Below are 14,217 nucleotides of genomic sequence, written 5' to 3' on the forward strand. Positions count from 1 at the left end.
TGTCTGTCAGGCAGGCTGAGATACGAGCAGCTACCGTCAGATCATGAGGCTGGAATGAGAGGTAGAATTGTGTGTCATCAGCATAGCAGGGATAGGAAAAGCCATGCTTCTGAATCACAGATCCTAGTGATGTCATGTAGATGGAGAAGAGAAGTGATCCAAGTACTGAGCCCTGAGGCACCCCAGTATCTAGATGTTGGGTCTTAGACACCTCACCCCTCCACGACACCCTGAAGGACCTACCTGAGAGATACGACTTGAACCATTGTAGTGCGGTTCCCGAAATTCCTTTCGTTTTTAGGATTGACAGGAGGATCTGGTGGTTAACTGTGTCAAAAGCAGCAGACAGATCCAGCAGGATGAGAACTGAGGATTTGGAACCTGTTCTTGCCAGTCTCAGAGCTTCAATTACCGAGAGCAGAACAGTCTCAGTTGAGTGTCCGCACTCTCCAATATACTCTCTCCAATATTTTTAATTTGGAGTGCATTACCCATTTCAACCGCTAGCTGCCAATATTACATATGTCTTTAACTCGTTCGCCTGCAGCATTTACAAAAAAAAAAAACATAATTTCCTGCCACTGCCAGCATGTTTGATCATTTTCACAAAAATGTCATGGCCACCAGAATATTTAATTGAATGAACATGCAATATATAAAAAGAAACAAATTATATCTTCATGCATTCTATTTTTATCAACACTTGAATGTGGGTATGTTTTATATATATATAAAAAATGGTTTTGAACAAAATGCTGAGAAAATTGTGTTTATATTAAAGACTACGTCCTGATCGGATTCAGTATGATGATCAAAACAAAGCTGGAGTAGATTGCTTCCATCAACACCCCCAAAGCTCCAAATTCATCTACCTCATCCTGGGTCGACTTTTCATTAACTTTAGGCAGTTTTGATTTATATGCTGGTGAATATTTGATGATCACGTTAGCTTACAGGCAACACTTTTATTGCATGTTTCTGCTACTTTTTTGCCTGTATTTTGATCTTAAGATTATGTACTCTTTCAGAAAATGCATAAGATGTCCCCCTACTGTATAACAGTGAAAAAATGGATTGCTGGAAATTTGCACTAATGGCGGGGAAAAGAGCTAACTATGTACTAGCATTTAAAGGAATAATTTAATGCAATGCACTTATTGTGTACACTGGAAAAAAATTACTCAGAAATTGCTACATTTAATTATAAAGAAACTGTAAAGGCGGGCATACACTGTGCGATGTCTGTGTGTGCGATTTCAGCAAGGTACCTACTCACACTGAACGAGTAAATCGCATGCGATGTAAAGCCAAAGCTCAGGATTTATGTGCTCACACTATACGGTTTGAACGTCGAGCTGCGACTTGACTGTTCACACTTTACGTGTGAATTATGTGCGATAAACCCCCGTGCTGGGTTGCGCCTAGACGATATGTATCCAGAGATATTGTCAAAACAAGCATCAGCTATCAATATCAAGATGATTTAGCATTTCGAATTTATGTATTAAATTATTAGGTAACACTTTAGAATAGGGTTCCTTCGTTAATGAATAACTACACAAGAACCAATGAGTAACACAATATTAACAATCTAGTAACTATTATTAACTAACAAGAAACTCTGATTAACAAACTACTAAGTAATAGCGCACAGATGAAAGTGGTAGTTCACTATTAACTAATCAATAACTACTATTTTTTAATGCTTCCCAGAGAACTACTGAAAAGGTTTATTAACAATCTAGTAACTACTATTAACTAAAAAGAAACTCTGATTAATAAATTAAGAAGTAATAGTGCACATATGAAAGGGGTACTTCAATAACTACTATATTTTTTATGCTTCCCAGAGAACTACTGAAAAATTTCATAATTCATACAAAACAAATCAATAACCAATGCAGGATAAATGACTAGCACTACATTAACACTTGAACTGCTACTGTAAACTGTTGTGAACTTTTTCTCTGTAGAAAAGTTAGAAGCTCAGACCAGGAGACGGTGGAAGTTTTCCAAGCAGAAGTTCTTTATTGCTTGTCGGTTGCTGCAGTCATTCCAACATCGTCTGACTTCTTGAGTCAAACATTGTAATATATATACATTATAAGTGGGAGGGATTACATTGTGATGGTGGAAACTCATATACAGGTTTAGGAACCTGTATTAAAAGAGAGAGGGAAAAAAACCTATTCAAACCCTGAGACTCCAGAACAGGAATGACAGGACTCTCTCTTGCTAAGACAAAAGCTCGCGAGAGTCTCCAAGAGTTTCACTAACATGTTTCATTTAACTTACAATAGAAAGAAAACCCGTCTGACAGCTGTATATAGAGACACAGAATAAGACAGGACTTTCGTGCTCCAAAGCTGAATGCTAAATTCAATTTACAGAACTTTCTCAGTTTATATATGATAGTATTAGAAGTTAAATTAAACATTTGACAAAGTTGTATTCCTTCAATTCCCCCTTTGGGAGTTCTAAATAACTCCCACACTATATACAAATTTAAACAATTAAAAATTCATTCTTGCAACTTGTGATAGTTACAGGCACATAATGCGCTCTGTGTTTGCTTTTATGTAATTGCATGCTGACACAGAAAACAAACATGCAATCAGGGTTTGTGAAGTTCGTACGGATAATAGTCTTTTCTGGTTGGAACTGTGATTTTCTCGTGAGAGGCGTGATTAAGTTGTTGAATGAAGCACTTGATACTGTGGACGCATAGATAATACACAAGGTTGTTTACATTATCAATAGCACAGCAGACTGTTAATAACTGGCCCATGCTGTCTATTTATCAACTGAATAATTTTAAAGAAATGGATTTTTAAATACAGTAGTCTGGACCTTACTTGTCCTGTGGCCAATTTTCCGGCATTCCTCTGGACTGACATTGAATCACTAGAGTCACGGTGACGACCGGAACATATTGAGTCATCAGCCATCCAAATACCATATAGAGTGAATTTATTATTTAACTTACCTCACAAAAAAATATGTTTTTATGTATGTCTCCAAGCTCATATATATATATATATGTGTGTGTGTGTGTGTGTGTGTGTGTGTGTGTGTGTGTGTGTGTGTGTGTGTGTGTGTCTGTCTGTGTGTGTGTGTGTATCTTGTGAGTGAGAAGATTCTACACTTTATTGGCTTTTCATTAGTAACTACTGTAAGAATCAAGGGAACAAACTAGTAATGACTCAAGTGTTACTACATAGTTCTATGGTAATTACTAATTATTTGGATCCGTATTCTAAAGTGAAGATCATGGGAACTTGAAAATTTTCTAAAAGTATACTAAAGTTCACCAAAAATCTCAAACGTTTGAAATTACTTTTGTGTTTGGTTGCACAAATCATGACTAGATCATGTAGTAACACTTGAGTCATTACTTGTTAGTTCCCATGATCTTCACTTTAGAATACAGATCCGAATAATTAGTAATTCCCATAGAAGTATGAAGTACCACTTTCATCTGTGCACTATTACTTCCTAATTCGTTAATCAGAGTTTATTTTTAGTTAATAGTAGTAACTAGATTGTTAATAAACTTTTTCAGTAGTTCTCTGGGAAGCATTAAAAAATAGTAGTTATTGATTAGTTAATAGTGAACTACCACTTTCATCCGTGCGCTATTACTTACTAGTTTGTTAATCAGAGTTTCTTGTTAGTTATTAATAGTTACTAGATCATAGCTGTCAACATTGAACATTGAAAATAAGGGAGATTTCCCGGAATCCATCCCCAAAATAAGGGATTTTTTTACACGATTCTTACCCACAAACTTTTAAAAAAGCACTAATCATTAACAGTCTAAAGAGTTTATAACTACATAGGCCTACATATAGTGTTTGTATGTATATATGAGAGAGAGAGAGAAAGAGACAGTGTGTGTGTGTGTGTGTGAGGTAGAGAGAGACAGAGTGTGTTTGTGTGTGTGTTAGGGCTGTGACCATAACCGTGAGACTTCAAGCCGAAACTGCCCGAGCTTGTACGTCTCACACAATCAGAGCGTAAAAATACGTGATATTTTACGGGAAAATACTAAAACGGGAAGACAGCGGGAAAAGAGCTAAAATACGTGAGAAACCCGGAAAAAACGGGAGGGTTGACAGCTATGTACTAGATTGTTAATATTGTGTTACTCATTGGTTCTTGTGTAGTTATTCATTAACGAAGGAACCGTATTCTAAAGTGTTACCTTATTATTAGTATTATTTTATTATCATTATTAGGGAAGGCTAATTTTATAATTAAAATGATCTGCTATTATAATTAATTTGCCACGCAATAATTTCACAATCACAGCACATCACCACAACGCGCTGTGAGGATAATAAAATATTACATAGACAATTTTCAATGAGGAGGAGTAGTATAAAACATTTTAGGTCGATTACAATGAATTATAGGCATATCATTATATTAACAGTCTATAATATGTCCGAACACTGCAATAATTAGTCATCAATGAAAATTAAAAACAGGTTTATTTCAAAAACATTGTAAAATTAATAAAAGAGGCTTACATCGCAGGTGGCTTGGAAGACGTGGGTAATAAGTGGACAAACTGGAGGTAAGCAACAGTAATTTGTAGCTAGTTTGAACTACAGAACTTAAAGATCTCCCTCTTTTCGTTTTTTTTTTTTTTTTTTTTTTTTGCTGCAGATTGAAATGGTTCAAATTCTGTTTTTCACACAGGCGCAGTGAGGAAAAAAACACTGAGTTTAGGGCAATCGGTTCGTAGCCCTGCTTCAACTGTGCGATATAGTCACGAGGAGCGACCAAAATTTCTGACATGCCAGAAATTCATCCGACCATCCGAACACTGCACGACTAACGACACACGACAAACGACGCACGACAAAGCTGAAAATCAGCCCGACCCGAAAAAGAGTCGCACGAGTCCGAATTCGGCTCAAAATCGGATGAAAATCGCAGTGTATGCCTGCCTTAAGTGACACATTGAATTTAACTTGACAACTTGAAAGACTTTTTTTTTTTTACAGCAGGTTTTTATGTTGTACTTACATTTTAAAAATGTAATTGCATCAGTGATTCAGTTGACCCTTCCATTTCACCTTAACCCACCCTTAGCAATAGCAACTTTATTTATATAGCACAGGGGTGCCCAATCCTGCTCCTGCCGATCGTCTTTCCTGCACAGTTCATCTCCAGCTCTAATCAAACACACCTGCGTTTAATTTTCAAGTGATCCTAAAGACTTTAACCCTTTCACACGTAAGTTTAAAATATTCTAACTGACACCCCAGCGTGAGTTTTTCAAGGCGACCGTTATTTAGAACTTGTCACTTTAATGTTTCCATGGTGACGCGTCATTGCTTGTCACGTGGCACAGCGCAACTACAACACAGCGCTGAATGAATGATGATCTGCTTTTATGTAATTTTTCCTTTTTTATTAAAAATATACACAAATGTATTAGCTATAGCATGAAACACTGATATTCCGATTGTCAAATATGTGCAAGTGGAAGTGTTTTGTTGTTTAAACACCTTTATAACGATCGCGTTAGTTGAGCTGTATGCGCAATGGGCGGCACCATGTTAGTTTGTTTCACAGTTCAGAGAATCGGATCTGTTGGATTTACACGTCAATTCCTCCACTTCTCACGAAATACATGAAAGTAGGTGGCCGGTGAACTGGGAGAAGAATAGGATAAAATGTAAAGCTACTTACACAATGTGTATCTGATAAAAGTGTTGTCTTATTATAATGGAAAGGAAGAAGAATTATTGCCGCTTCCATAGACATCAGTGTGTTTTTTACAAACTCAAAATCATTGTTTTGCTAGTAATTATGTGTATTTAAGTGTCTGAAACCTAAAATAAACATTATGTGGTTGAAAACACTCAATAGTTGTGATATATGACAGCACTGAGTGCGTCTGTCTCTGGCTCAGCGCCAGTCAACGCGCGAAAGCACGTTTGAATTTAGAAGTTGATCACGTGATGCACTGACCGTTCTAATCACACCGGTGTGATCGTACGCTACAAGGACCAGCCAAGACTGATCACACCGGTGTGATCGTACGTGCGAAAGGGTTAATTGGTTGCTTCAGGTGTGTTTGATTAGGGTTGGAGATGAACTGTGCAGGACAGTCGATCGGCAGGAGCAGGATGGGCACTCCTGATATAACACAATTTAAACAACAAAAGTTGACCAATGTGCTTTGCAATGTCACACACACAAACAAACTACTCATACCAGAGTCCGTCTATGGAGAGTCTTGGCACTTCCTATTTAGCCCTGTTGTATATCATCTTGGTTGCAGTTCCATTAGAATTCCACTGGAGGTGATCGCGGGCGAGTGCAGAATGAATGGGAGTCTATGGAACTAGACGGCTAAATGTATCCCTTTCTCCTGCTCCTCGTTGAATCAACGTAGATTTTATTGTTGATTCCGCAAGTTCAATATAGATTATAGACCAAAAGTCGAATGAACGAGTACTTATGTCCTTTCGATTTCTCACAGGTTAGGTCGTTGTGGGCCGGAACACGCTAGCATTCTGCTATTATGTGACGTCATCACATTTTTGAACGGATTTTTAGAACAGATAAGTGAACCCCCACCCCCTTTGAATGCAACTTTCAAATTACTTTACAAAAAATTACATCCTGAGAAAAGTGGATTTCTGGGGGTGAAACCCCATAGACTCCCATTCATTCTGCACTCGCCTGCGAGCGCCCCCGCATGGACAGAGACGTGTTACTGCAGCCAGTCCAGAAACCGGAAGTAACCAGACAGTGCCAATTCTCCCCTTATTAGCCATTCTCTGCTCATACCACTAAACCTGTCTCTAACCTTACCTGTATCACACCTCAACAACAGTACATGTATGTTTTTTTATGTAAGTACATACTAATTACAGAGACCTAATATAAAGTGGGTCCAATAGTTTTACCTGTTTACCTAATGTATACAGGAACTAGATTTTTCACCATTGGCGATGGCACACATGCAAACACAAAAGCCTCCCCACGAAAGAGTGGCTAATTGAATTCCAAAGCTAATTTTGTATATGTCACACATTGTGTTATTGTGATGAGCATGTATTGTGTTTGTGTGTATTCCACAGGTTTGCTGGCAGACCGGGGGATTATAATAAGCTGTTTAACCGGTGGAGGATGGAGGAGGTGGGTGAGATGAGGCTGTAATGAGTCCTCTCGCACTTGGTTATTAGTGCCCTTCAGCATGATCAACATTCCCCTATCAAATATCTGTCTCAGTTATGAAACTTCCATGAGATTTAAATAAAAATGGTTATTATTCAGTGCAGATTTCTCATAATTGCCTCAACATAACAACTGTGGTTGCTCGTAACACAAGTGTACTGTCTGTGTAAATCATGTAGTATAATCAAAACCATCCTTGTGGGAAAAAAAGTGTGCTTGAACAGACTTAAGTATAGTTTTAAAAAGTGCTCTTGTTAAATTTCTTTTATTCTTTTAAAGTTTATTATTCCCGTAATCAGTACTAATTTTAAAAGTATGCTAAATTGAGCTTATTTTTCACAAGAGTGATCAAAATGTTTATGCTTTTCCCCCCTCAGTGTCATCCCAGTGGTTGTCTGATCGACTTGTGCCTACAAATGGGAGTGATCATGGTGTTGAAACAGATCTGGAACAACTTCATGGAGCTGGGCTACCCGTGAGTAAATATATATAAAAAACCTGACACAATTGTTAAATGGTTTCGATAACTGGGATTTTTTTTTTCCTTCCACATTTCTGTGTTCTAAATTTTAAGCTGCTGCTTATTTATATGCATTTTACAGTATTTACAGTGACTTATTTTGTAGATTCTAAAAATACCTAACCTATAAAAATAACTTAGTCATCTCAAACAATAGATTGACTTATGCCACAAAAACGTAACCTCGGTTCCCCGAGTGTAAGGGAACGAATATTGCGTAGCTAATACGCAGTGAGGAAACTCCTTTTCCACGAAATATTGAAGCAATAATTTAAAACGCAGATCATTAAATGGAATGGAAATTCGGAAACTTGCTCTTTCACAAAAGCTGAGTGTCGCAGAGCAAGCACATCAGCAGCAGTAAAAGGATATAGCGTTCTCTCGCCGGATGGCCACAGGAGAGCAGCGACAGAAGAGGAGCGGCATCCAGGTGAGTTGAAGGGGCTGTTCGCTGTTTTCAAGGCTTGCTCTAGCTGATCTGGCTTGATTCGACGGCAAAAAGGCTTCAGTGAGGACTCAGAGACGTGAAGTGTCGCTGAAGTTGAGTAAATCTGATATATTGGCCAAAATTAGCAATCTTTATAGGCTTAGGCCACTCTGATTTAGGCGCACTCTGACGTATTCGGTGCCAAGTCAGTTGATTGGGTCGCGCTTCTGAGGCGCTCGGCCATTGTATGTGCAGTTGTCGCAGCACAGCTAATGAGCGAGCTAGACACTCTGCTGTATTCACTGTGCAGCTGCACTGCGTTTTAAATTATTGCTTCAATATTTCGAGGAAAAGGAGTTTCCCCACAGAGTATTACAGTAGCTACGCAATACGAGGTGACCGTTCTCGAAAGTGAACTCATCTAAAATAATATATAAGATTATTTTATTTTTTTTGGGGGGGGGTTAAATTATGTTAATTAATTAATGGTTAAATTAATTTCAACCATTAGTATAAAGCAGTGGCATGCAGTGGTGTTCTGAAATGAGGAGTCAAAGTCCTAACAGTTTTTTATTTACTTATTATAATTTCTTAATATAAATTCATGTTTCAATTATTCTTAATATTGACACATTTTTCCAGTTAAATCAATAAACATTAAGTCAAGTCACATTTATTTATATAGCGCTCTGGAGTAAACCGTGACGTCATTGTCCAGCTCAGTTCAGTTCTTGCATAATAGTGTCAATCCAGCAAGCCAAGCAAATGGCAACAAAGGTGGATAAAGGTGACAGTGGCAAGGAAACAAAACTCCATCAGGTGACAAAAAAAAATTGTTGGGAGAACCTAGGCTCAGTAGAGGGCCAGTTCTCCTCTGGCCAATGAACGAACAGTGTATGATTATGATTCAGGCAGCATTATATATCAGAAGTCAGATTGGTTTGGAACAATCAGAATATTATCTGGTTTCATCTGGTTGAAGATCGGAGTCACGCCGGTATGGAGATGGGTTTGTTGAGGATCAGTGCTGATGGCTGTCGTGCTGATGAGGCCTTCACAGGGGAGAGTCTAGTTGACACAATCTCTGCTGACACTTCAGGGATGCACTGTGGTCGTGTCTAGGAGCAGGTCCTCCATCTGATCTGGATACGGCCTGGATCCAGCTGAAACCTTGGCATAAGCATAAAGACTAACATTAGCGTAGATGCCATTCTTCTTGTATGTAACGAGTAAATTGGGTGTTATAGGAAGTGTTCCCAGTTCCGGCTGACCTAATTTATGCAGCCTAATAATCACTTAACTGATTTGAATAACATGAATGTATCATTTTCTATGTGTATGCCAGGTTAAAGAGATGTGTTTTTAGATTTAAACTGACAGGGTGTCAGTTTCTGCTTCCCGGACAATGTTATGAAGACTGTTCCAGAGTTTAGGTGCTAAATAGGAAAAGGATCTACTGCCGGCAGTCGATTTTGATATTCTAGGTATTATCAACTCGCCAGAGTTTTGAGATAGCAATAGACGTGAAGGACTATAATGCGTTAAGAGCTCGCTCAAGTACTGGATAGCTAAACCATTTAGTACTTTGTAGGTAATCAGCTATATTTAAAATGTACACAATGTTTAATAGGGAGTCAATGCAGTGTTGACAGAACTGGGCTAATATGGTCATACTTCCTGGTTCTAGTAAGAACTCTAGCTGCTGTATTTTGGACCAGCTGTTGTTTGTTTATTATGCGTGCAGGGCAACCAACCATAAGAGCATTAAAGTAATATAGCCTTGGGGTCATGAACACATTAACTAACTGTTCCGCATTTTTTATTGAAAGTATATGTATTAATTTAGATATATTTTTAAGATGGAAGAATGCGGTTTTCAGATGCTAGAAACATGGCTTTCAAATGAAAGATTGGTATCAAAGAGCACACTTAGGTTCCAAACCGACAACAAAGACTTGACACAGCAGCCATCAAGTGTTCTAGACAGTGTTCTAGGTTAGTACGTGCAGAGGTTTTTGGTCCAATAATTAGAAACTGTTTTTTTTCAGAATTAAGTAATAGGAAATTACTAGTCATCCAAATTTTTATATCAGCTATGCATTCCGTTAATTTCTTGAAATGGCAAGTTTCGTCGGGACGCGAAGAGATACAGAGCTGAGTATCATCGGCATAACAGTGAAAACTAATCCCATGCTTCCTAATGATATCTCCCAAGTGTAGCATGTACAGAGTGAACAGCAACAGTCCTAGTACTGAGCCTTTTGGTACTCCACAAACATACCACAAGGTATCTAACATACATGTTGTTGATTTAGATGATTTAACTAGTTTAGACAATTCTTCCTCTCCTATTGCAACGAATGAATTACATTTTTCTTCAGTGACACTACAATGCACTGCCTGATGTGATACTATAGTAGATAGCATAGTTATAATTTTCTCTGTAATATTATCAATCTTGTAAGTAAAGAAGTTCATAAAGTCCTTACTTCTATGCTCTTTGGAAACTTCGGTAGTAAAAGCTTACTTTCTAGTTAATTTAGCCACTGCGTCAAATAAATACCTAGGTTGTCTTTGTTTTCTTCTAAGAGAGTCGAAAAATAAGCAGATCAAACTTATACATTGATTCCATGTAATAATATTAGATCTAGAGTATGATTATGTCAATGAGTAGGTCCTGACACGTGTTGTCTAACTCCAATAGAGTTCACGGAGTTGCCAGTACTATCTCCGATAAAAAATCAGCAAATTCTTTGATAAAGTCTGTATGGTGCCCTGGTGGCCTGTATACAGTAGCCAGTACAAATGTGAAACACGTTTTATCATTTACACTAGATAGTGTTACATTAAGCACCAACACTTCAAAAGAATTATATTTAAATCTAGACTTCTCAGTAATTCTGAAGATATTACTATAGATTACAGCAACTCCACCCCCTTTTCCTTTCAGACTTGGCTCGTTTTTATAACAGTAATCTTGGGGGGTGGACTCATTTAAAGTAACGTAATTTCCCTGTTTTAGCCAGGATTCTGTCACACAACATGTCTAGGTTATAATCTGCAATCATATCATTAACAATAAGTGCTTTTGAAGTAAGGGATCAAATATTCAGCAACCTGAGTTTTATAATTTGTTCATCTGTATTATATATATTTTTTATGTGTTGTACATCGATAAAATGTTTACCCTTAAATAGGTTTGGCAGTCTATATGATGGGATTTATCTGACCTCACTAACCTGAGACAGCTAGCAGACGGTCGGTTTAGCCAGTCTGTCTGCTTCCTGACAAACATTAATTACATTATCAAGAAAACAACAACCAAAACAATTCTATTTTTTATTTTTACATTAACTGTGTAATTATTGTCCTATTTATTAAAATGAAGTGTATTTCTCATCAAGTTTTCTCATAATGTTTTACAATTAATCCAAAATAATTACTATACAAAGGCAGTCATAAATTTCATATTTAAACCTTAAATGCATGAATCAAAACTTGGATATATCTAACACGGATGGATCTTCACCTGTCGCAATAATATAAAACTAATATTAGAGTAACAATTACAGAAGAATAAAATAAAGCATATTTTGTTTCTGTCAGGATCACCATTCACCAGTCACCATGCCTGCTTGTAGAGGACACACTATCCATTTCCCATAATCCTCCCTGGTCATCACCTGTACACCCTTCTTAATCACCACACCTGTCTTCCATCATGCTTATCAACTCTCCATAAAAGCCAGCACCAGACACACAGGGGTTGTCTGGTCTCGTCCTTGTGAACTTTGATTGTTTGTATTGCTAATGGCTTCTAACCTGCATCTACTTACCTGTATCGTTTTCCTGTGCTCCATTCATCTCAGTTCCTGCTTCCCTGGATTCCCGTCTCCTACATTATCGTCTGTTCATCTCCTACAAAGATAAGAGACATTATTATCATCATCTTCAACGATCATCAAGGTGTGTGTGGTGCAACTTACCTGTTTGGACTGTCTCCTTTTTTCCATCGAGCCTGTTCCAGCCCCAGAGTTCAGTATCAAGCCTGTCACGGATCTTGAGTCTGCATTGGAGCTCACTCTAATCCATGAGCTTGAATCAGAACCTGATATAACTCTCATGTCCGCTTAAGAGACTCTACTCACCTGTGAGTCTACTCTAAATTCCCCTTCAGTCCTTGTTTCTGTACGAGAGTTTTACCCAGACCAAGAACCCCCCTCCAAGGATCATAGCATTGCCAATTCCAATGGTCACAATGCTTCCAGTGAATGATCTTCCCAAGTCTTCTCCAGTGAGTAATGTTCCCGAGTCCGTTATTGAGAGAGAAGTTCACGAATCCGTTCCTGAGTCCGTTCCAGTGAGACAAATACAGGTCCTGTATTTTAAAAATTAAAAAAATTAGCATATTGTGATAAAGTTGATTATTTTCCATAATGTAATGATAAAAATTAAACTTTCATATATTTTAGATTCATTGCACACCAACTGAAATATTTCAGGTCTTTTATTGTTTTAATACTGATGATTTTGGCATACAGCTCATGAAAACCCAAAATTCCTGTCTCAAAAAATTAGCATATTTCATCCGACCAGTAAAAGAAGTGTTTTTAATACAAAAAAAAAAGTCAACCTTCAAATAATTATGTTCAGTTATGCACTCAATAGTCAATACTTGGTCGGGAATCCTTTTGCAGAAATGACTGCTTCAATGCGGCGTGGCATGGAGCCAATCAGCCTGTGGCACTGCTGAGGTGTTATGGAGGCCCAGGATGCTTCGATAGCGGCCTTAAGCTCATCCAGAGTGTTGGGTCTTGCGTCTCTCAACTTTCTCTTCAGAATATCCCACAGATTCTCTAAGGGGTTCAGGTCAGGAGAGTTGGCAGGCCAATTGAGCACAGTAATACCATGGTCAGTAAACCATTTACCAGTGGTTTTGGCATGGTGAGCAGGTGCCAGGTCGTGCTGAAAAATGAAATCTTCATCTCCATAAAGCTTTTCAGCAGATGGAAGCATGAAGTGCTCCAAAATCTCCTGATAGCCAGCTGCATGGACCCTGCCCTTGATAAAACACAGTGGACCAACACCAGCAGCTGACATGGCACCCCAGACATCACTGACTGTGGGTACTTGACACTGGACTTCAGGCATTTTGGCATTTCCTTCTCCCCAGTCTGCCTCCAGACTCTGGCACCTTGATTTCCGAATGACATGCAAAACTGAGCAACAGTCCAGTGCTGCTTCTCTGTAGCCCAGGTCAGGCGCTTCTGCCGCTGTTTCTGGTTCAAAAGTGGCTTGACCTGGGGAATGCGGCACCTGTAGCCCATTTCCTGCACACGCCTGTGCACGGTGGCTCTGGATGTTTCTACTCCAGACTCAGTCCACTGCTTCCGCAGGTCCCCCAAGGTCTGGAATCGGTCCTTCTCCACAATCTTCCTCAGGGTCCGGTCACCTCTTCTCGTTGTGCAGCGTTTTTTGCCACACTTTTTCCTTCCCACAGACTTCCCACTGAGGTGCCTTGATACAGCACTCTGGGAACAGCCTATTTGTTCAGAAATTTCTTTCTGTCTCACCCTCTTCCTTGAGGGTGTCAATGATGGCCTTCTGGACAGCAGTCAGGTCGGCAGTCTTACCCATGATTGCGGTTTTGAGTAATGAAACAGACTGGGAGTTTTTAAAAGCCTCAGGAATCTTTTGCAGGTGTTTAGAGTTAATTAGTTGATTCAGATGATTAGGTTAATAGCTCGTTTAGAGACCCTTTTCATGATATGCTAATTTTTTGAGACAGGAATTTTGGGTTTTCATGAGCTGTATGCCAAAATCATCAGTATTAAAACAATAAAAGACCTGAAATATTTCAGTTGGTGTGCAATTAATCTAAAATATATGGAAGTTAAATTTTTATCCTTACATTATGGAAAATAATGAACTTTATCACAATCTGATAATTTTTTGAGAAGCACCTGTATACATCCACGGCATAGTGGCCGAGCCTGGCTTCTTTGGCAAGGCCACGATGGCCAATCCTCCTTGGCTTCCTGAAACGCCAGTGCCCCCATGGCCTCCTGAG

The 14,217-nt window shown here is 38.6% G+C and overlaps 1 protein-coding gene across 2 annotated transcripts in view; it reads left to right on the forward strand.

The window, feature by feature from the left end:
• ano3 (anoctamin 3) overlaps positions 1–14,217 on the forward strand; it is a 222,781-nt gene that overhangs the window by 147,259 nt on the left and 61,305 nt on the right. For both annotated transcript variants that reach the window (XM_077211435.1, XM_077211436.1), the window contains exons 19-20: positions 7,104–7,161; positions 7,578–7,675. In XM_077211435.1, coding sequence (XP_077067550.1) covers positions 7,104–7,161; positions 7,578–7,675 — 156 coding nt within the window. The remainder of the gene's footprint in view (positions 1–7,103; positions 7,162–7,577; positions 7,676–14,217) is intronic.

The sequence above is a fragment of the Siphateles boraxobius genome, unplaced genomic scaffold (genome assembly GCF_051911475.1).
Source record: "Siphateles boraxobius isolate OS27281-9 unplaced genomic scaffold, OSU_SipBor_1 65, whole genome shotgun sequence".
Classification (NCBI taxonomy): Eukaryota; Metazoa; Chordata; class Actinopteri; order Cypriniformes; family Leuciscidae; genus Siphateles; species Siphateles boraxobius.